Raw genomic sequence first — 21674 nt, 5'->3', positions numbered from 1 at the left:
GGACTGCTGGATTGGGTCCTTCTAGGAACATAACTTTGATCTACATGGAGCCCAGTTGTGCTGGGGGAGAAGGAGGATGGCAGGTGCCTGCTGGAATGACAGAAGGGGTTTCAGGGATTCAGCAGCCTTACAACAGAGAGTTACTGTAATCACAGTTTCGTATTTCCATTCCCACACTCTTACCTATATCCTGGTTTGGTGCCTAAGTCCTTTATTGGAATGTATGCTTTGCTCCACTTTGTATATACTGATAAAGATATGTCCATACTGACAAAGCAACACAATCTTAAAAACATTGGGTTCATCTCAGAGAGATCCTGAAAGTAGTTGTCATTTATGGTAATTCATAGCTTTTAAAAGTTTGTGTATTAACAACAGTATGCACACTTCAAGGATTTTTTTTCCTCCTCCTTACTACGTTTTAAGAAGAAAACAGCTCTACTTGTGTCTATCAAAAATGAAGGCTTCTTTTCCTTAAATATTTGTATCTCAAGGGCCTTAATGTACCTACTGCAAACAGCTTTGGGTATTTTGAGTTCTGGACAAAGATGAATTTTGGGCACACTTCTGCACCTCTTGTTTCTATCCAGACCAATCTGAACAACACCCACAAAGTGCTGATCTCTTGTACAACCCTTCTGAGTTGTCACAAGAAACCTGATGGAACTCTAGGCACCAATTTCTGGGGTTTAGAAAGTGCTTGAAAAGTCGTTACTGTGGTACCAAAGTGATAGGGGTCTGGATTTGTCAACAGTGATTTTTTGTGTTTACATCCATTCCTGCAGTTTTCACTTGGGCAAAATTTCAGTTGACATTGGTGAGAGGTTTTGCTTAAATGAGGACTAAAATTTGGCACTTTCTTTAGGAGTGCATTACAGTGGCAGCTGTTTGTAGATTAATTCAAGAAGTCTTTTTCAAACTCCGCACAGGAATCTGTGCAAAGAACTATATGTTCAAAAGGGGATTTTTTTTTTCCAAACAAACATACATGCTTTTCATACCCTTTCTAAATAACAGCTGAGTTGACAGGCTGAAAGACTCATCACTGTGCACATGGTACATTATGTGCAACCCAACTTTCCTGCAAAATAACTGCAGAGTTTAAATTAAATCCTGATAGCCACATTGCTTAACGAAGGGAAGCTGTTAGGAGCTTCTGGGGTGTAGACTTCTTGGACGAGCTAGCTTCCTTTTTAATGTGCATGGCCTCATCCCAAGTGATAAATGCACAAATAGAGCTCAAAGAATAAATTTACAGAAGTTGGAGGAGATCCTTTGCTCTCTGAAGTTGTATTTTCTCTGTGTCATAATTTTAATAGCTAGCACAACCAGATACTTGCTGCTTTCACATGCTCTCGTGATAAGAACTTTCTGCTTCAAATTTGTGTAGTCTATATATTTTTTCTTTTGAATACGAATAAACTCAAAGAATCCTCTTGTTTCTTTTTCTTATGTGATTGTTTGTTTGTTTTAAGCTGTTTACATGTGTGAAGTAGAAAGGCAACATCCTCAGCTCTTCCAGAACCAGGACAAGGAGAGTTTCTCCCGCCTGGAGGATCCCTTACCTGCAGTGGTAGGAGTGACTTACGAACTCTGTGCTGGCATCGTAGACAAGCCACATCTTTCTTTAGAAGAAATTGCCTGTGAGGAGATCTTGGAAGAGTGTGGCTATCGTGTGCCCGTTACAAACCTAAAGAAGATCACTTCTTACAGGTAAAGAGCAGCAAGTAAAGCACCATGTTTTCTTGTGTCACAGATTTCTGAAGTAGCTTGAATGTGAATTAATGCACCCTGTTCTTGTATTTAAGCAATGTGTTGGAGCTGTCAATGAGCTTCTAAAAGCAGTTTGTTACAGTGCTTTACTGGGTCAGTCTTTTTCCACTTCAGGTTCTTACTATTCTGATTCAAGCTGCACACAGTGGGCTCTGGTTTTCAGTTCATATGACTTTGTGGAAGCATGAGAACTTTTGCCATTATATTTAGGGCGTAATTAATGCATCTTTGAATGGAATGATAATTAATGTCATCTGTGAAGATTTTGATGATTTAATGGTGAAGGTTTTTACATGTCATTTGTTGCAGCATTTTAAATGACTATTGAAATAGATTCTAATGTGTAAGAAGAAAATAATGTTTAGGAAGAAAAATACAAAATGTGAGTTGTTTCAAGAAAAAGAAAAGAAAAACTCAGGAGAAACTCTGCACACTGCTCTAATCCCATTGTATTTCTTTCCCAGCTTTTAGTATCCAAATGTATGTATGTTTGTATTTTACAGAGAATGCTGCAGGTTTTTTCTTCATTTTACTTGACATCTCCATTGAACCAGGCCTTGTCGTTGGTTTTTAATTTGGGAATTGAATACAAATCCACAGCTGTCAATCCTGGCAAATGTTATTTCCTGCTGGATTAAGAAGCAGTGCTTCTGTTGAGGGGAGGGGTTGAATCACAGGAGCTGCCCCCTACAGCTCCTTGACACTAAACCAAGGGGTGTTCTGCTGGAAGAAACAGTGCCTTCCAGATATATGAGAAAAAACTGTCCTACTGCATTTCCAATGTTGGCTTACACTGGTGGGCTGCACCATACAGATATATCCACTTGTATACACACCCACAAAGTAGGAAGAATGGAGTATAATTTCTTTCGTCATCAGTGTAGAAGTTTGGCTCAGTAACAATTGTCATCCCACTAAAATGGCATATATTTTTGGTTGTTAAATGTCTTTTTCATTTACATGTTGTTGTGAGGTTTTTCTGTTTGTTTTTAATTGCAGTCTGACTTACAAAGAGAATTTACGATGGGAGTTTTCTGTGTTGAGTCTAAGCAAAGCATGCTTGCTTAATCCCCCAGTCTTGCTTTGTGTATGTGGACACAGCTTTCTGCCCATGGAGATCCATGCTGAAGTCAAAAGATGCTGTATAGTATTGACTTTTTCAGTTTCATATAACAGGCTGAAGCATCAAAGATGATATTTTTACAGTTTCTTTGTTCAACTTACTGTATTATGTATTAAAATTTGATTCTAAATGTTACAATCTTGCTGTTAGCAGTGTCCTGTTACTTTTCCTTTAGCCAGCCTGGTGTATCTCTTTGATCCTTCAGCATTTGATGCAAAGACAAGAAATAATTGGTCCCTCTAGGCTCTGCTAAGGACATTTTTTTTCCATAATAGCTATATTATGTACTAGAATTTCAGGGCTTTTTCTAAGTGCAACAGATTTTTCCAAATGGTTTATGCTGTTTTATGCTGCAACTGTCAACATAAAGAGATTAACATAAAGTGTTACATGAATGTACATGCATGCCATTAATAGTTATGTCATACAATTCTTTTATTATTTGTCATCCCAAAGATCCGTGTAATAGCTGCTCTATATTATTAATTGATCCATTGCAGCAGTTCAGAGAGAAGCCTGACAAATGGAATCGGAAGGAATTTTGGGAGGATCTCCTGTTCCAAAGAAGAGGCTCAGCTGGATTTATGTCATTTCTAACAAGCATGCATCTGTGCTTTCCCTAAAATGACATCATTTCATAGCCTTTCCAAGCATTCAGTCTGAAGCGTCCTTACTATAAGCAAGGTTTTCCTGATATCTGGTCTCATTTTCCTGTTCTTCATTTCCAGGCTGTGATTTATTACCCTCTTCCCAGTAGACATGACATACATCTGCACCTTCCATGTATTTGCTTGAACAAGTCTCCTCTTGATTTTATTTTTGTCTATGCAAAGCTGTCTTCGTTGATTTTCTCTTCAGACAGTGCTTTCTCAATGTCTGATCATTCTTTCTGCTGTCCTCTGCCTTCTTTTCATCTGATCTGCATCTTTCTTAAGTGAAGCCTGAAGTGGAGCACAGTACTTGAATATGGAAGTCCTAAAACAAAATATTGAACTAGATTAAATGGAGGACCAGCAGAATCCTATTTAGTATACCTTTAATTTGACAGTGATGTTCACTCACACATGAGTGCCATGTTCATACTGGTTTTGCACCAAATTCAATTTCTTCAATTTCCTACTGCATTCTGATTTCCTAACTTCTTAATAAACTAGTCATATTAGAGAAGTTTTAATAAATTGAATTTACATTGGTTTTGCTGCTGTTCCTATTCTTATTATCCTATTATGGCTGAAATTGTTTGTGTGTGACACATTCTTTACAAATCTGTTAGCTGTTGGTTCTTTCCTTGATGCAAACATTAAAAATATTTATAGAAATAATTCAGAATTACTAAGCATGCTATATTTTTGTAGATGAAAGCTCAGAATTCCATGCACAGTGAGAGGGCTTCCATACAAGCAAGGGCTTATGTGATCCATCCTTTGGTCTGAAGGGAAGGAGTTGTCTTGTATGCTTCATGTCACCCATTACTAGTATCATGGTAATGAGAATGAAATTGCCTAACTTGAATAAAGGCACATCTGACAGAAGAATATGGAAAGCAGAAGATGCAACAAATGTAAAGGGAGAAGCAGTTTTTGCTAGAGAGGTAAATACAGTTCTGTGGCTGATGGGTTGAGAAGGGGAGGGACTCAGCCTTTCAGTACCTAAAGGGAGCCTACAAACAGGAGGGAAATCAACTCTTTGGAAGGGTAGATAACTGCAGGACAAGGGGAAATGGTTTTAAGTTGAGGGAGGGAAGATTTGGGTTGGATGTCAGGGGGAAATTCTTTACAGAGAGAGCGGTGAAGTGCTGGAACAGGCTGCCCAGAGAGGTTGTGGATGCCCTGTCCCTGGAGGTGTTCAAGGCCAGATTGGATGGGGCCCTGGGCAGCCTGGTCTAGTATTAAATGTGGAGGTTGGTGGCCTTGCATGTGGCAGGGGGGTTGGAGATTCATGATCCTTAAGTTCCGTTCCAACCCTGGCCATTCTGTGACTCTGTAACTCAGACTAGGGGTTGAAGTGGAATAGAAGTAGCCTCATTTCACCATTACAGCAAGTTTGTTTTCTGTTCCATCAGCAGCTAATCCACTCTTGCAGGCTTCATTTTCCATTCTGAATGTTTTGACACGTAGTATTGTGCTGAGTTCTAGGCAGCTGTGTCTATGGCCTCGGTCGAAAATGGCATGGATGCAATGAGTGTAAAGGAACTATTTAGACCAACAGTAAAATGCAGATCATACAGCAGCAGTGGGATTATAAACTGGGGCTTCTTGTAAACGTTGTTAATCTGTGAGATTTCTTCCCACTTTGTTTTCCTAAATGCAAGATTTCAAAGGGGGGAATGAGCCTTTCTCATATATTAGATTATTATTATTCTTTCTGTCATTGAATCCCAGCAGCTCTCAGTTTGAATCCCATGTGGAATTAAGCTTCTAGTTAGTTTCAGAGCTTGAGATACTATCTTTCTTGAGACTTGTTTCGTTACAAGACTGGGGCAAGAAATGTTACTAAATATGTTGTCATGAATATTGTCATTGCATCTTGTAATATTTTCTTCAAGTTCTTGAAATGTTTGGTTGTCTTGAAGAATATTTATAAACTTCAGTAATATGTGATCCCATCCGGAGAAAGGCTACTTAGAGCTTCTCATTCAACTTCTTTTTCCTTTATTCCATCTTTAGTTACTTTCAGAAGTTAGAGAGAATATAAATTGGGTACAATAGGTCCTGCAGGTTCTCAGCCCTCTAAAACGCTCGGATGGATTAGTTTAAGGGCTTACCTATATTAATAATGGTACTTGCTTTAATCTTTCTACGTTTGAAACTTTTCCAAAAGTATACAACAAAGAAGAGTATTCATAGAATTAATATTGGATGTTCCAATTGCTGTGCCATGGCTATTAGTTGCTGTGCAGTGAGGTAAAAATGGTCTGTATTCACAGATTATTATGTAGAAACAGTAACAGCCTCGAAAATGTTGGAGTGCATTATAATTAGAAAGATCACCTGCTAGTACACCTGTTGGGTGATGGCATAATGTAATATAATTTTATGTTAATTACTTCTCTGCTTTTCTCCTGCACCTGCTGCTTATAAAGTCAGAATTGTGCAAAGGTCTTAAGAAGTGACAATAGGAGCTGCTTGTCGCTGTTCATCAGTGTACGTCTTGTGTGCCTAAGCAGATCTTGATTTCAGCATGGATAACTGAAGTTTCTGTCATTTATTTGTAAACTTGAGTTACGTATTCATTGTATATCCAAATTCTGCATCCAGGTTACTTCCATTTTAGAAAGGTTTATATTGCATTTAGAGATTTCACATTAGCTATGCCACATAAAACAAAAATTTCTGTGCTAATATAAACAGATAAGTGTTGTTTTTTCATATAATTATATTATTAAATACTAAAAGATGGGAGAGTTAGCTATTAATTACCATCTTTCAGAAATCTGAGTTTAACTAGAAAGTTAATTAGTTAATAGTAAGTTAGTTAATAAATTAATCCCAATTAAGTTATTTGTTCCTCACATTTCAACAGAGGAGCACGGTATCAAATGCTGTCTGTATTCTGCTTGTCTGTTCCTTTAAATTAAAATATTGAATGTAAAAATGGATTTGAATAGATGAGTACCTGGTCATGAGAAAAGGAGAAAGCTAATGTTAAGTGTGTGCTTTGAATTTTGACCTGCTTACAAATGTTGACACGTGCATATGTGTACACGCTTGAAGCAGAAGCTCCCTATTCCTGCACATAGGCGCTCACACGAGGTGGGTTCAATCACATTTGTAGCTTTTAGGAACTACTTAACCTTTTTTTTTCAAAGTAGTAAGATTCTACCAGCCAATTGCAATCAAAATACATTCCCTATCTGCATGCTTATGAACTCGGTGAGTGAGAAGTTCTGCTTTGTGAGCTCGCTTTCATGTGCTGTGTATTTCCTGATACATCTGATAGAAGGGAAGAGCTAAAGAAAGGCTTTGTGGGAGCTGCTGTTGCAGTGCTTCAGAAACAGCTTAGAGTGGCAGTCTCTGTATTGCAGGCTTGTGCCACCCCTGTGCAGGAGGGTAGGGGAAGCACTTTGCAATAATGCTGCAGAAGCTGCATCTCTGCTGTGCTGATGCTGCCAAGTGTTGCTCACAGGTCTGAAGGAATAGCATGGTTTGTATACAATGTTTGGGAAAGTGAAATGTGGGACAGCAGTGTGCAGTCTTGTTTTGATGTAGTCAACTGAAGCTGAAGTCATTGTTATGATGAGAACCATACCACTTTGGTATCCTTAGTTTGACGTGCTTACATTCTTAGACTTGCTGTTGACAAAGGTGTTGGGGCTTTCTAATCATCTCTGAAGCAATGCTTAAGGTTTAGTGCTGAGAACCTTTTAAAAGTCTCTTGAAGGTAGAGTTTGTGAGCTTAAGCCCTAATGATCTGCCAGAGACTTTGTCAGCCATGTAGCTGCTAATTGAAGTAACTATAAACTCAGAATATCCTTCTGAGAAAGAGACCAGGGAACCATTTTGTATAGATCTTTTGCATTTGTCCCACATTAGTAAATGGGAGTCAGGCACCATGCAGACGCATCAAAATCCATCTGAACAGTGAGCTAGGTCAAGCCAGGCGTAATAGGTCTGGGTCAGTATGAGCCATGCCATGCCTGGTCTGAGCAGCTCGGGGTAAACCTACAGAGTGAGGCTGAAGCTTGAAGGACCAATGCTGTGAGTTCAGACCCTGCTTGCCCTCCCCCAAAACTGCATCTCACTAGTGTTAGAAAGGGAGACACCTTTGTCAGGGGGGTGGTTTTCCCATCACTGGCAGTTCGGGTGTGCTGACCCCTGTGATTTTCACAGATGCAAAGCTAATGAATGTAGTTGTAATCTGTTAATAGGTAACTTATTTTAGACCAAAAGCATTTTATTTGTAGCGTGAAATAGTACAGAAAGGAAAAACATATGTTGCAGACTCAGGATAGAGAAGGAAGGTAGCAGAAAAGGGAATATGACCACAAACAAAGGCACACCACAGTTCCTTGAACAAAGTGCTCAGAAAATAACTGTGGGAAAGGATAAGAAGTTTCTACTGACAGATAAACCTGAAAGCACACTGAAAGCAAAATTATAGCCCCTTTAACAGTCACTTGCCTTCTGCCTCTCCCCTCTTTTCCTCCCTCTGTCCCCAAATCAGTGAAATGTGTACACATTTTCCAAGGTATATGTACTTTATTACTTCGTCCAGGTGGAGGCTTGGGTTGGCTTCAAAGCAACAGACCTGCAGAATTTTCATTTGTATAAAAAAACAGAGGCACTAAAAAATGGATTGGTATTAGCACTGATATTTTTACAGTTTTCTAAGGAGAAGCACAATACAGGAATACCTGAGAGTCTGGAAATATGAAAGTAGTAGGCAATACTGGAGAATGTTTAATTTAGTAAAGGGCATTCTACATATCTATTACCTGCCTTTATGAATTACATACAATATCTTGCATGTGTTCCTGTGTCTTAATGAAGACACTGAAATAGCAATGGAGTTAGGCAGTAAGTCAGTGAATGTGTACATAAATAACACAATGTGCTTAATCACCAAAGTCACCCAGCTAAATAGTGAGGGGATCTTAAGCAGACTTCACGTGTCTATTATACTACTGCAGAACAAGTGTCACTGTACAGAGAGAGCAGTAGACCTGGCTCTCTAGTTGATTAGGGAAAATCCTTTCTGCTTCCTCATGTTTCATCATTACATGACCGAAATCACATAGCTGCCTTCATTCTGAGTCCTTGGAAGGGTGAAAGATGCTTAAGTATCTCTATCAATTCTTAGGGATGGAGGAATGATTCTGCAGGGGTGAAATGCCTTACCCAAAGACACAGAGTACTTCTTAGTACTACTTAGGAAAATAATACACTTTTTCTCTCCTGTGTTTAGAAAAGTAGATGTGTATTGATGTAAGAAACCAGTTTCAATAAACAGTGTTAATTGTCTAAAGAAGATAATTGTCACTGTTCTTAGAAAACTGAGATAGCTGATGGATTCCTGCTATAGGGTGTCATTTCTGTTGGGTTAGCTCGCAGACTGCCTGGACCAGTGACTGAGGTATGGATACACACTCTAGGATTGTAGCACTGCTATAAATCTTGGCATCCTTTGTGTGTATAATAAAACAGAGGCTAATTTTTCAGCTTTCCCTAAGTCCCGATTCATAGCTTCAGTGAACTCTGGATCCATCTTCGGTCTGAGAAGTCGCTTGTAATCATATGAAATGACGAAGTTGCAATTACAATGTGAATATTTTCTTGGAAGGACTAAATGAGTGGATTATGTACTAATCCCTTATTTAAAAATATCTAAATGGAATAGTCTCAAGGAAATAGACGATTAACAAATAAGAAGTATAATGCACAGCAAGTGGTCTAGCTGAAGAAAGATGATATAATCTAAAATATCCTAAACTAAATCCACTGTAACAAATTTAGTGGAAGACTGAATTACTTAAGATACATGTGGTCCATTTGGGTCAAGGCTAAAATTCAGGATAGAGAAAGATTTTCAAACTGCCTTTCTATTGTACTTCTCCAGTCCATGAACAGAGGATTCCAGCTGTGAATGGACCTAATCTTCTTAAGAGTAAAAAATCTAAATATTTGTGTAAAAACAAGTAAGCAAATGTAGCAATAATAGCATACAGATACACTGAGGAGCTTCACTCTGTTGTTTGTAGATCTCTGTGAGTCATGGTGCAGCCCTGTTCTCACCAAGATTAATTGAAAGAACTTCTGTTGACTTCAGTATATGTAGAACAACTGTTCACCAATTAAGAAAATGTTTTTTATCTTCCCTCACACTAACATTTCCCTAAAGTTTCAGAGTATATTTGAAGACGGAATTATTTAACATGCAGCTGTATTCAAAACTGATGATGTTTTGACATGAAAGTTGTATTCATATTATACCATATTAACAAATTGCTTTTGAAAGCTCTAAATGACATTAATAGAGAGTCAGGACCCAAGTTAAGGATTCAGGTTTCTAGATACCATTTTTTGTCTAAACTTCACTCTGCTTTTTTCCAGGTCTGGAGTAGGTGTGACAGGTTCCAGGCAGACGTTGTTTTATGCAGAAGTAACAGACCAGATGAGAACGAGTGAAGGAGGTGGCCAACCTGAGGAAGGAGAGCTGATTGAAGTTGTAGAAATACCTTTAGAAGACTCCATGAAGTTTGCTTATGATGAGACTTTTCCCAAGACGATGGGTGTCATCTTCAGCTTCACATGGTTCCAGAATAACATAGCACCCAAGCTACCAAAAAAATAATATAAAAGCACCCTGATTTCAAGAGAAGATCTCCTGCTGGTTCTGTGGGCACAGAAAACCACAAGTCTGCCTGCCTTCATCAACTCACCTTGCTGCAGTTTTCAAATCATTCTCAGTTTAATTTGGAATTAAAATCCGAAGTAAAATCTGAAGTAATCCATCATTAGCAAAAATCTGATGAGCTGCACTGGGGCCAGTATTTGTCTCTGGGAGTCAAGTATTAATTCTCAGTCAAAGGCTAAGGAGATGTGCCTGGTTCTCCTTTTTCATGGCACTGCTCTACCACTGTTTTGAAGAGATGCTCAGGGCCGCGATGCAGCTGCTATGCCAGCCTGTTGCTGTTGGCTGTACATACTGGCAGCTGTGTATTCACTGAAGCTCTCAGAGCTGTTTGTCCTAATATTTTGGGGAAGGCAGCACAGCTTCGTAGTGACAGATATCCTAACTATGTTGTTGAGTTCTGCACAGTTTTCAGGGAACAGCTTTCTGTGTAGCTCCTGTACCAGAGAAAATGCTTGCGTTTCTGAACATGCAGACCTTTATTTCATAAGCAAACATGTCTGTAAATCCTTTTGCTAACATGTCATTCTGACAATAGACCAGCTGTAAGGCTGCGTACTTCTGTTTGCTCCCAGCAGAACGCTGAGCAGCAGTGGTGGGGGTGAGTGATGGGGGGTTTCTACGGGAACACATGCTTCTTTGTTTGTTTTATGGATAGTACTTGCTTAATTAGATCAAACTTTGTCCTCTAGAGCAGGACCTGAGAGGCCAAATTCTTCTCATTTGACTCCAAGGTGACTAACACAAGTGATTTCTCAGATTCCTTATCACCAAAATGTGAAGAGTGGGACTTTCCCCTCCAATAACGCTCCTTTGAAACCCAGCAGTCAGAAGTACTTTAATGAGAGACTTTATCATCATTTGTGCAGTTTACACTGAAGGCCATGCAGCTTGCACAGACATACTGAGCAGCACAATTTGATTTAATAAAGTGGTCTAATTGAAATGTATATTATTCTGCCAGCATGATTTAGATGTGGACTGTTTGTCACGTGAAACTGTTAATAGCATGAATGAGAGAGAATCAAGTCAGGACATTTAATTACAGAGTTGTTTATGTTATTCACTGAGTGAGTGTTAATTAAGATGTCTGCATTATCTGTACTTGTAGGGCTGTGGAGGTATGAAATATTTTTAGAAGACGAGTAGAGGGAATGTGCAAACTTTCACATAGCAGCTGGAATAATGCGGTAGGGAAGTGATTTGAAGTAGCTGCAGATCTAAAGAGGTGCTTAATAAATTAATATAAATAAGAAGCCTTTAAAACTGGTGCTCTCCTCTTGTGCTGACAGGAGGAAAGCTCATTGAAAAGCAACTGGAGAGAGCAGTGGCAGCCTGTGGAGTCGGACGCCCCTCATGAGAGTTCAGCACAGTTGCATTGAGTTGTGCCTGTGGACAGTCGGGGGCTGAATAATCATGAAAAGTAAATAAATTTTGTCTGTCTGATGTCTGATGTATTTACATTGGAAGATGTTTTAGGGCATGGTCTCCATTGTTGTGCAGCGTTACAGTGCTCAGTAACAGTATGTGTCCTATTGCTGCTGTGGCCTTCAAAACTGAATAAAATATGAGTTATTAATAGTGCCTTGCCTGCCCAGGAGTGTCGGTGTTGGGAGAGGACTGAGGGCAGTGCCAGACTTCCCAAATCTCACCCACACTGCTGCTGCTGTGAGCAGGAGGCTGCTTAGTCCGTCCCTCTCCTGGACGCGGTCCATTGGACAGAGTTTAAAGTACGTTCATCCTTTTCCTTCTTCCCTGTTAATTTTGGTGGTGATCTTTATGAGTAATTAGGACGGTTTGAAAATGCAGGAGAAAGGGTTTGAACTTTTTTCCAAATGGTAGATGATTCATATATACAAAAATACGACGAGAGCAATTCAGATCCCACTTTTTTTCATCGGGGCTCATTTCAGAGATCATAATTAGAGCAAATCTGATATACATCGGCCAAGCCCAGGCAGGAGAAAAGTGCTTCTAATGGGATCTTGAAATCATGTCTGCATTTCAGACCCATCCTTCGGACGTGCCACCACACATATGGCCATGGAGAGCCCGCACTTGGAATAAAACAGAGTCCCCATTTGCTGGTAATGAATACTGACTCCGGCTTACAAAAACCTTATCTGATCTCATCCCCATGAGATCAGCGTCTCCCTTTTATTGAGCACAATCGATCAGACCACACTTAAAAAACAAACCTTAGTGTCTCTAATCTTCCTGATGTGGCTGTGGGATATGGAGATAATCCAATGATACCAAAATGATCAAACGAGCTTTGTTAGAAATTATACAGTAGTGGATATGAAGTCACCATCAGGTTTACTACGCGCTGGCAGAAACGACATGGCCAGTACTTTGCAAGCACGCGGATATTGTTTAGTTTTGTTCTTTCCTGCCATATTTGTATAGCACCTACCAGCATGATTCCCAAATGATGAATCCTGGGCCGGGTGCCCTGGCTGCAGGGCTGCTCCCCACCGGCGGCCGCTCGCCTTTTTGCCCGCTGCCTCATTTCCATCCCTCCCCGCCGCGGAAAAAGGCAGCGTGCCCCAACTCCCTGCAGGGCTGGGGCCAGCCCAAGGGCAACCGATATAATTGCTCCTCAAACGCGCGCGGACCGCGCAGGGCGGCTCACCGGCCGAATAGGATTTTTGCTAAATTAGGACAATTGCCGAGCAGGCTTCATCCCCTGGCCGTAGCTCTATAGATAGATGAAAGGCACGCCCAGTTGTGAAATCTGTTGAAATGGCACACCTGGTGCTGTCTGCAAGTCTATTCACAACCATCAGCAGGTGCGACTTGGCCTTTGTGGCCATAAAAGTCTGTGTGTGCGGCTCCTGCTGTGCTGCCCGCTCCTTCGGTCCCCCTCTGCAGGCTCCGCAGATTAGCGCTTATTTGAAGCCGCTCGGAGCCAGGGCCTGGAGCATGCAGCAGTTATGGAGGAATTGGGATAAGGCCCTTGTGGTTGCCAAGAAGGGACATGGGGTGGGATGGGCTCACCTCCGCTACGGTGCTGAGTTCAGCCCCTCTCTGCGCTCAGCCTCTCCGAAGAGGATTTGCGCTCACTCTGCTGCACGCAGGGGTGCACAGCCCCCGCTCACACTTGGTTTAAAGAAGGGTGCAGCTGCCTGCCCTAGAGTTTGCAGCAGGTTTCCAGTGGTAGTTTTCCTTTGCGCTGGATTACGTGGGATTTTGCTTGATATAAACCAAAACGATGTTCATATAAATCCTGCAAAAGTTACTCCTCAACTCCTGGAACTGTATAATTCTTGAGAGCCTGTCTCATTCTGTAATCAGGAACACATTTTTACAAGGGCTTTAACTGCTCTCCAGATAAATTACAAGGCAGCAGCAGCAGTCAGTCCATAGCTAAACGGCCTGGATTTGTGGTGCTCAGAGCTCTCTGGCCTGCCTCAGACCTGGAAATACAGCCGCGCACTTATAAACCCTGCCCTGCATTGCTTTGCTGCTGGACAATGCAATATCCTGTGCTGGCCAATAAAACATTCAAAAGCAGTGGTGCTCTGAAAACCCTTTTGGACACTGTGCAATGAAGAAAATGGGCTGTCATGGAAGGTTTGCCTCTTCTCCCAGGTAACAGAGATAGCACAAGAGGTAACGGCCTTAAGCTGCTCCAGAGGAGGTTCGGGTTGCGTAAAAATTCCTTCTCAGAAAGAGCCGTAATGCATTGGCACAGCCTGCCTAGGGAGGTGATAGGGTCACCATCACTGTAGATGTTCAAGAACTGTGAAGATGTGGCACTGAGAGACGTGGCATGGAGGGGGTGGGTTGGTGTCAGATTAGATGATCTTAGTGGGCTTTTCCAACCTTTATGATTTTATGATGCAGGGACAGCAAGGAACAGCTTCCCTCATGCCCTGACTCCACTAAAATAAAAGTGCCTGTGCTCCTCTTATGTCCCCTGGGGTTGAGTGCTGGGTGGGGGTGTGAGGAGTAGAGCATTTAACAGCAACTTGATTAGATCATTTTACAAGAGAGGAACGTTGCTGTAATCATGATGGCGGCCACCTCCAAAGTGCTTTCGCTCATGCAGTAATCAGTAAAATAAGCAGACAAGGCACAACCAAGCACTCCAAAGTGCTAGAAACAATTTAAGAAATGTTCTTGGGACAAGCAGTGGGTGCTGTGCAAACACCTCCTGGGCTTTCTGAAAGCGGCCCTGGCTGCCCTGCCCCGCAGGAATGCACTCGCTCCGATAACCCACAGCTCCTTTCGTAACCTCTCTTCCTTCGGGCTCCCCAATCCCACCCTGCACTTTCGGGGTGTTTCTTTGGCAATGGGATCAGGAAAACCAAACACAAGGTATCTCAAACCCTCCTTTCCTATTCAGCATGCAGGTGAGGGACAGCACTGTATGCTGCCTCTAAGGAGCAGGGAGTGGCTGTGATGGCCTCCCAGCCAGGTGAAAGCAGTTAGAATCATTAAGGCTGGAAAAGACCACTAAGATGACCCAGTCCAACCCCAGCTTACCCACCATGCCCACTGACACGTCCCTCAGTGCCACATCTGCATGCATTCTATAACACCTCCAGGGATGGTGACTCTACCACTTCCCTGGGCAGCTGTGCCACTGCATCATCACTATCTGAGAAGAAAGTCAGTTTGGGGGAATGAGGGCTGGAGGAGGCCCTGCTGCTTTTGCTTGGCTTTGTGCCTTCTACTGCTCTGATCCCAGTGTCCCCACTGAGCACAGACAAAATAATACTGATATAACCAAGGAATAAGGGCTGATTCCAGTGGCTTTTCAGGCACTGGGCAACATTAGTGGTTCTATCTGTCAGAGCAGTGACAGCTCCTCCAACAGAGGATTTAGCTCCTGGATGGACACTAATGGGCAGATTTTTTTTCTTGCTGGCAAAAGCGATGTGTAAATACCCTGCAGTTACTAATATAGCTCAGCTTCCAGACGGATTAATGGGAGGTGTCAGCAAGCACAAAAAGAAGCAAAAAAATGGAGGGGACAGTCCTGCTTCCTGCAGCCCTGTGGCTGATCCTAATGCCCCGTCCTTTTTCTATCAATCAAAGCTGATTGGCAAAGCTTTTTAATTCAAGTCTCTAAGCAGGATGATCAGCCTTTACTTAGCCAGTGTTGATTTCCACTTGACCAGACTGCCTTGCAGCAAGGTATCGTCTTATGGCACAAACCTTCTTACAGGAGATAAAGAAACTGAGACCTCCCCGATCCTCCTCGTTACCGCCCCGGCCCTAACGAAGGTGCCCATCCCGCTGCCCTCATGTTGTGGGCTGGAGTCCCAACGCTGCTGCAACGTGAAACAAGCCTGGCTCCGGCAGCACACAGCCCATGGCACAGCTCCCTGCCTATTTTTAGCTACTTTTTCAGAGAAACGGGGCTGATGCAAGGCTGCCCAGCACAGGGCTCCAGCCATCACCCACCGCATGGACGGCGGAAGGTCGGGACAGCTCCAGGCAGCTCCAGGACGGACTTAAGGATGTTGTTGGAGATCCTGACCCCGCCGAGCAGAGATACGAGCACATCGCACAGCCCCGTCACGCTCAGCACTATTTATTATCACATAGAGTATCCTGAGCTGGAAGGGACCCACAAGGATCATCGAGTCCAACTCCTGGCCTCCCTTCCCTTGGCTTGGGGGCACGCAGCAGCATCCACACTGAGTGGCAGTGCTGTTTAAAAAAACGTAAATGCCAAAAGATAGAATATTAGATGATTCCTCTAAGCCTCTCTGTACATTAATATTCCTATTACTGAACACTGAAAGACCATTGCACTAATGCCCCTTATAAAACCAGCCTGAGTTTTAGTGCTCAGAAAGCTGCTTATCTGCTCCTCTGGACTAAGGAGACTCAAATGCCTTTTAATTATTAAAAGGGCTGAATTATGTCTCGGTTTAAACCTGGAACTCAGAGGGCCCACAGACCTCTAAAGGAGGCAAAGTCCTTTCAAACCCCAAGCTCAACTTACCAGAAAGGGCACGTGTCTTCAGGAGACATCTCTTGGTAATTTATTTCCTTGTCTGCTTTCAGCATATTTCTGAGTGGCTTCCATTTAACTGACTTGATGAACTTGGGCTTTCCAGTCCTCAAGGAATGCCCCAGCACTGAGTGATGGGGCAATAGCAGGGAGGGGCCCAGCACCCGACCCTGGTTTGTGGGTCCCACTCTTTCCTAAAATAATAAAATCCTGCAATCATAGAACCATTAAGGTTGGAAAAGACCTTTAAAATCACCAAGTCTAACTATCAGCTCATCAGCACCGTGCCCATTAAACCAAGTCCCCAAATGCCACATCTCCACATCGTGTCACAAATGAACCTTTATAAGGGACATCATTTCAAATGGGATGGGGACCAGGGGCAGCACTGTCATCTGTGCTGGAATGGCAATACCAGAGCAGTGGGATGGGATAGGGCAGGACAAGCATCTGCCTCCCCTCGTCACCCCCTGCTCCCCCCTCAAATTTGGAGACTGAGAGTTTAAATTAACAAAGCTCAATCTGCTTACTTGTACAACCTAATACAGCCCAGTAATCCTGGGAGAGCTCAGCATCAAAGGCTATCGTTTCACTTGCAAGCTGTTAGAGCTTTGAAAATGGAGTTCTGCTTTATGGAACGGCAGCCCTGCATAAGCACCAAGCTCCTCCAGGCCCAAGGATGATAGACAAAAGCAGCAGACCTCCGGGGGCACTGGGTGTATACTCTGCTTGCAGATTTATGGGTCTGTCCTGGCTTTTGTCACTTGTGTGCGGCACAAGTGCTGTATTTGACACTTTAAATCAAAGAACAAAGAACGTCAGCGGCAGAGGGGACGAACCTGAGCTGAACTGATTTGTTTATCCTGCAAATCAGCGTCTGCTAAGACCTATTTCTTTCAGCTCTCAAGTTGTCATCATGGAATATTTTGCCTTCTGTGCAGCCTAATTACAGGCACGGGAGGCGAAAGCTCTCATTTTGCTCACAGCCATCAGCAGGGCTGTACTCTGAACGAGCACAGTTAAGCCCAGCTGTGCTGCAAGGCTTTAGGCCCTTCCCCATCTTCATAGCCCTCCTTTGGACAATCTCTTCTCTCTTGTGGATGCCCCATCCCTGGAGGCATTCAAGGCCAGGGTGGATGTGGCTCTGGGCAGCCTGGTCTGGTGGTTGGCGACCCTGCCTGTGGCAGGGATGTTGAAACTCGATGATCTTTAAAGTTCTTTTTAATCCAGGCCATTCTATGATTCCCTTCAGGAACACACTCACCTCTGCTCTCCCCCAGAACCCTTATTCTGTCCAAGAGTGCATCTCCAGTTCTGTTGGTGACTGCCTGTAGTGAGATGTTGTCTTCCTGCCCTAACCCTGCTTCTTATCAGCAGCCCTGGGGCTACCCCAGTTGTCCTGGTTGCAATGCATGGCCATTGTTTCCTCTTCAGAGCTGCAGAATTAGGTAAAACAACCAGCTTCCCCCCACGTTTCATATTCGCAGCTGCAGGTTGCAAACTAATTAGCTCCCCTATCTGCAGTCATCTCCAGCATGCCCACTGGGTCTTCTTTAAGAAAGGGTCATTTAAAGAAGAGCAGTACAGAGCCTCAAGCACTTAGGGTTTTCTTGGAGACATGAAGAGTTTTTATCCTTAAGTCACTACATTCAGATAATAGCACTTTGCTCCCCTTTCCTGATAAAGAGCTGCTGAAAACAATCCCTGTACATGGTGTTGGTGTCTGCATGGGAGGGCCCAGAAGTTGTTTCACTTCTATGGCACCTCCCTGGATGCTCTCAGAGCAGTGGCCTCAAACATCCCATGGCTTTCAGCCTGGATGCGACACACAGGAGCAGAGCTTATGGCAAAGCAATACTGCCATTTATGTATAGAGAGGATATTGGAAACACATCCTCTGAAGGTCAGCCCAGGAGAACCAAAGAGGCGAAGAGCTGAATACAACTGCTGTGTCCCACACATCTGCCAGGGCTGGAAGGGAAAAGGGAGAGAGAAAACAAAGGCAGTACATAAGCAAAGTCCTCTCCTGGAGTCCATGCAGGAATTTGGAGCACTTGAATCATCCATCTGCTCGGAATCATTTCCAGGTCTGACCCTGATCCCGGTGCATGCTGAGGCAGGACTACGGGAATTTGTAATCAGTGCTGCAGACATGATTTAAGACCCTATAATATGTATCTCATCTATCACATCACAGCCCTTTGCATCGAGGAGCTCCAAGTATTGTACTTTCATGCATATAGCCAGCATCTCAGATAACTCACACCACTGTCCTTTGCAAACAAGAACTTTGTCAATCTGCATCCTGAGATAACCCAGGGGTCACATCAGAGGATCAGTTATGGACACGGTCGGGGTGCAGGGCAGTGAGTGGTTACCCCTCCTTCATTGCAGCTCCCCCCTCCATCCCTGCTCCCACCTCCCCGTTCTGCAGCCCTCAGCTCCCCCCAGCCCACAGCAGTGGGCTCAGTCACCGGGGCCAGCAGCACCTCATGCACCTCATCCCGACCCTCTGCCTGCAGGTTGGGGCTTCAAGTTGTCTCTACGTATTCCCAGCACATGGACCTCTGCGGGTTCAACCCCAAAGTTGTGCTGAGAAGCAAATCACTGATTCTGGATTTTTGCTTGTGTTGCCTTCACAGAGGCTGCTCTATCCAGATCATCTTTCTGCATCTGTCTGTGTGCACACAGCGAAACCTCCCCGATGCAAATTTCCCTGCCAGCCTGCAGAAGCTGGGCAGAGCTGAGCATGTACTGGGATGCTTTCAGAAGCCGTGAGCCTAAAATTAGACTTCTAATGCCACATTTGGCACCTGAGAGCTGACCTGATTTTCAGAAGTGAAAATTCACAACCTGGTGCGTGTATGGCTGCAAACTGCATCGCAGCAGTGAGCCTGCAGCAGTTGTGGATCAGCTTCCCAAATCCTGCTTTGCACAGCTCAGGCAGGGCTGCAGCACAGCAGGGTGCCATGCATGTACAACCCAGCTGCCCTCATTAGGGGACTCACCTGCAGAGCTAATGCATCAAATCTATGCCTCCACTTTGCCTTTTGCAACCCCTTCCCACCTGCAGAAATGTCTGCTCTTCCCTTTCAGGTGCTGTGCTCTAGCAAATTTGCACATGCATTTATTCAGTGATAACGACACAATGCATTTGCAAACATCAGCTCAGTGCAGAGCAATTGGCCAAGAAAGAGTTTATTTAAAAGCACTGATATATTTTATGGTTTTAATATGAGCTGCACGAGGCCAGCAGTTTCTGCAGGACAGTGACACACTACAACTTCATTTTAGCAAAACTCGTGGGTATCTGAGCTCCTTTGCACACGCTGTACCTTGGGTCCAATGTTTGTTTTCCACCAAATGAATTATATCCTCATTGCAGGGTTTGGTAGAAAGGGTTTTGAAAGCAAATGGGATTGTGAAAGACTTTCACTGCACCTAATGCACTGCAAATAACAGTGAAAAAAAAAAAATACAGCACTCTGGAATGCTGAGAAAATTGCTTTGATAAACCAAAGTGTTTAAAATAAACTTTAATGTTATTGATTTTAACCCGTGTCGGGAAGCTGAAGCAATACTAATTCCTGTTGGAGTTTATGAGTCCAGCCTGAAGCCTCTGTGAAACTGGAAAAAAAAAAAAAAAGCAACAGCACAGGGAGCAAGAATTAATCAGTGATAAATTAGAGAGGCTTGTGTCATCTCAGAAGACAAAGCACACCAGCTTATATCCTTTAACATCCTCTGGATGTATTGTTTTCTTTCAGAGTGGAAGATGGCATCCCAGGCAGCACCTCGGGAAGGCACTGGATGGAGCGTGCAGATGGATGAGTCCTCAGGACCCTCTGGGTCAGGACCCTCCATGGTTCAGCCCCTGACCCTGAGCCGTGCTGAGCAGTGCCTGGTTTGTAAGGCAGGAGTGCACTGGCTGCACACTGCTTTTTCCTGGAAATCTCCCAGCCAGCTGCTGCTGTGGCCTCATCTTGTTTGGCTCATGGGGTCTGATAGGATCAGAACCTGAGATAGTGCAACTGGAGGCCAAAAGGAGCGCTGTCACCTGCTCCTCACTTGCTGCAATGAGCCCCCTAGGACCCGATGGTGATGGCCTGTAGGGTCTCTCTTTTGGGCCCTCCTGTTTGCAGCCCTCTTCTCTGCAGAGCGGATGACAATTTAAGTCCCTCCTTTCAAAGAAGCACAACATAACCCTGCTTTTGTCTCCAGGTTTCCATAGACGTGGTTACGTAGAGCTACTTCTTAACCCCTGTGGGCTCTGTGCTATCCTTCTTGCTCTGCCCCAGGCTGTAGAAATGTGGAAAAGATGACAATAATGAAAAAAAAAAAATCTTGATGAAGTAGCGCTGCTGTACCGGGGGCTGGGCACTCACAACAGGAGTGCAGGAGCCCCAGGTCCAGCCCCAGCTCCCCAGCAGCATCACCCAGGTATGGTTCTTTGCTCCTCAAGGCCAAGCCTTGCTCTTCCTCTGACATAACCCATCCTGCTTCCCTACATCAGCTGAGGCAATTTGCTTTGCTTTTCACACATACCAACAGCACCCCTCTGAGTATTACATTCCAGAAGTCCAAGCTTTTAAACATATATATCAATATGTACCATTTCTGAAAGTCTGTTAGCACTGGCAGAGCCCTTGGTGTTGTGTTACTAGAGGGGCAGACAGTAACAGCCCTCAGTCTCATAGGCACAGGTTTAGGACCAGCACAGCCCTTTGGGTGGCCAGTGCTGGCCCTATTGGCCACATCCCCCCACGGGCTGATGGCCACAGCTCTGCCTACACTTGGGGACCGGGGAGCCAATTGTGGGCCTGAAATGGCAGAGCCTGGCAGTAGAATGAGGGTGTGATTTGGTTCTGCCAATGTATTTTTAGACTTTCTATTTCAGACTACTCCTCTCCAGCAGAACATCTGTTGGATCATTTTATAGCCGTGATTGTTTACTGGAGACCGGCTGACACCAACACCGCAGGGATATGATAATAGTATTTTTGTTGCGTAGTTGTAGATCTGTACCACTGGAAGGGACGGGTAAAGGAGCTGTATTTAAACACCATGGAGAGGGGAATACATTTTTAAAGCAATCATTTTCTCCCTATTTGTGGGATCATTGAGGCCGTAAAGGACAAAAGCAATCTCTTTGGCTAATGTTTGCTATTCAGAGATTACCTTGAATTTGACCCTTCTGCTCAATTTACTCTGTCTAAGCTGCCGATATGGTCATATCCAAATGCCACATGAAGTCAATTAATCTGGGCTTTACAGTGGCAACTCTGCCCAGGGACTCCATGGTTTCTGCACTGTCAGTTCCTCCGAGCGGCTTATCTGCAGGGCACGTCAGATAACGGAGAGCAAGGGGTTTGAAATGATAAAGTCATGGTTTATTCCAACAAAAAAGAAAAAAAGGAGAAAGAAGAGGGAGGGAGGCAGACAGGGCACGCAGTTTCC

The 21674-nt window shown here is 43.6% G+C and overlaps 1 protein-coding gene across 4 annotated transcripts in view; it reads left to right on the top strand.

Moving 5' to 3' along the window:
• NUDT14 (nudix hydrolase 14) overlaps positions 1-11192 on the top strand; it is a 51299-nt gene extending 40107 nt beyond the window's left edge. For all 4 annotated transcript variants that reach the window (XM_031605570.2, XM_031605571.2, XM_031605569.2 and 1 more), the window contains exons 4-5: positions 1476-1713; positions 9946-11192. In XM_031605570.2, coding sequence (XP_031461430.1) covers positions 1476-1713; positions 9946-10186 — 479 coding nt within the window. In that variant the 3' untranslated portion in view covers positions 10187-11192. The remainder of the gene's footprint in view (positions 1-1475; positions 1714-9945) is intronic.
• The last annotated feature ends 10482 nt before the right edge of the window (positions 11193-21674 follow it).

The sequence above is a fragment of the Phasianus colchicus genome, chromosome 5, assembly GCF_987193195.1.
Source record: "Phasianus colchicus chromosome 5, bPhaCol1.hap1.1, whole genome shotgun sequence".
In the NCBI taxonomy this organism is placed as follows: domain Eukaryota; kingdom Metazoa; phylum Chordata; class Aves; order Galliformes; family Phasianidae; genus Phasianus; species Phasianus colchicus.
The sequence above is the reverse complement of the archived record's forward strand: the minus strand, read 5'-3'. Positions and strand labels throughout refer to the sequence as shown.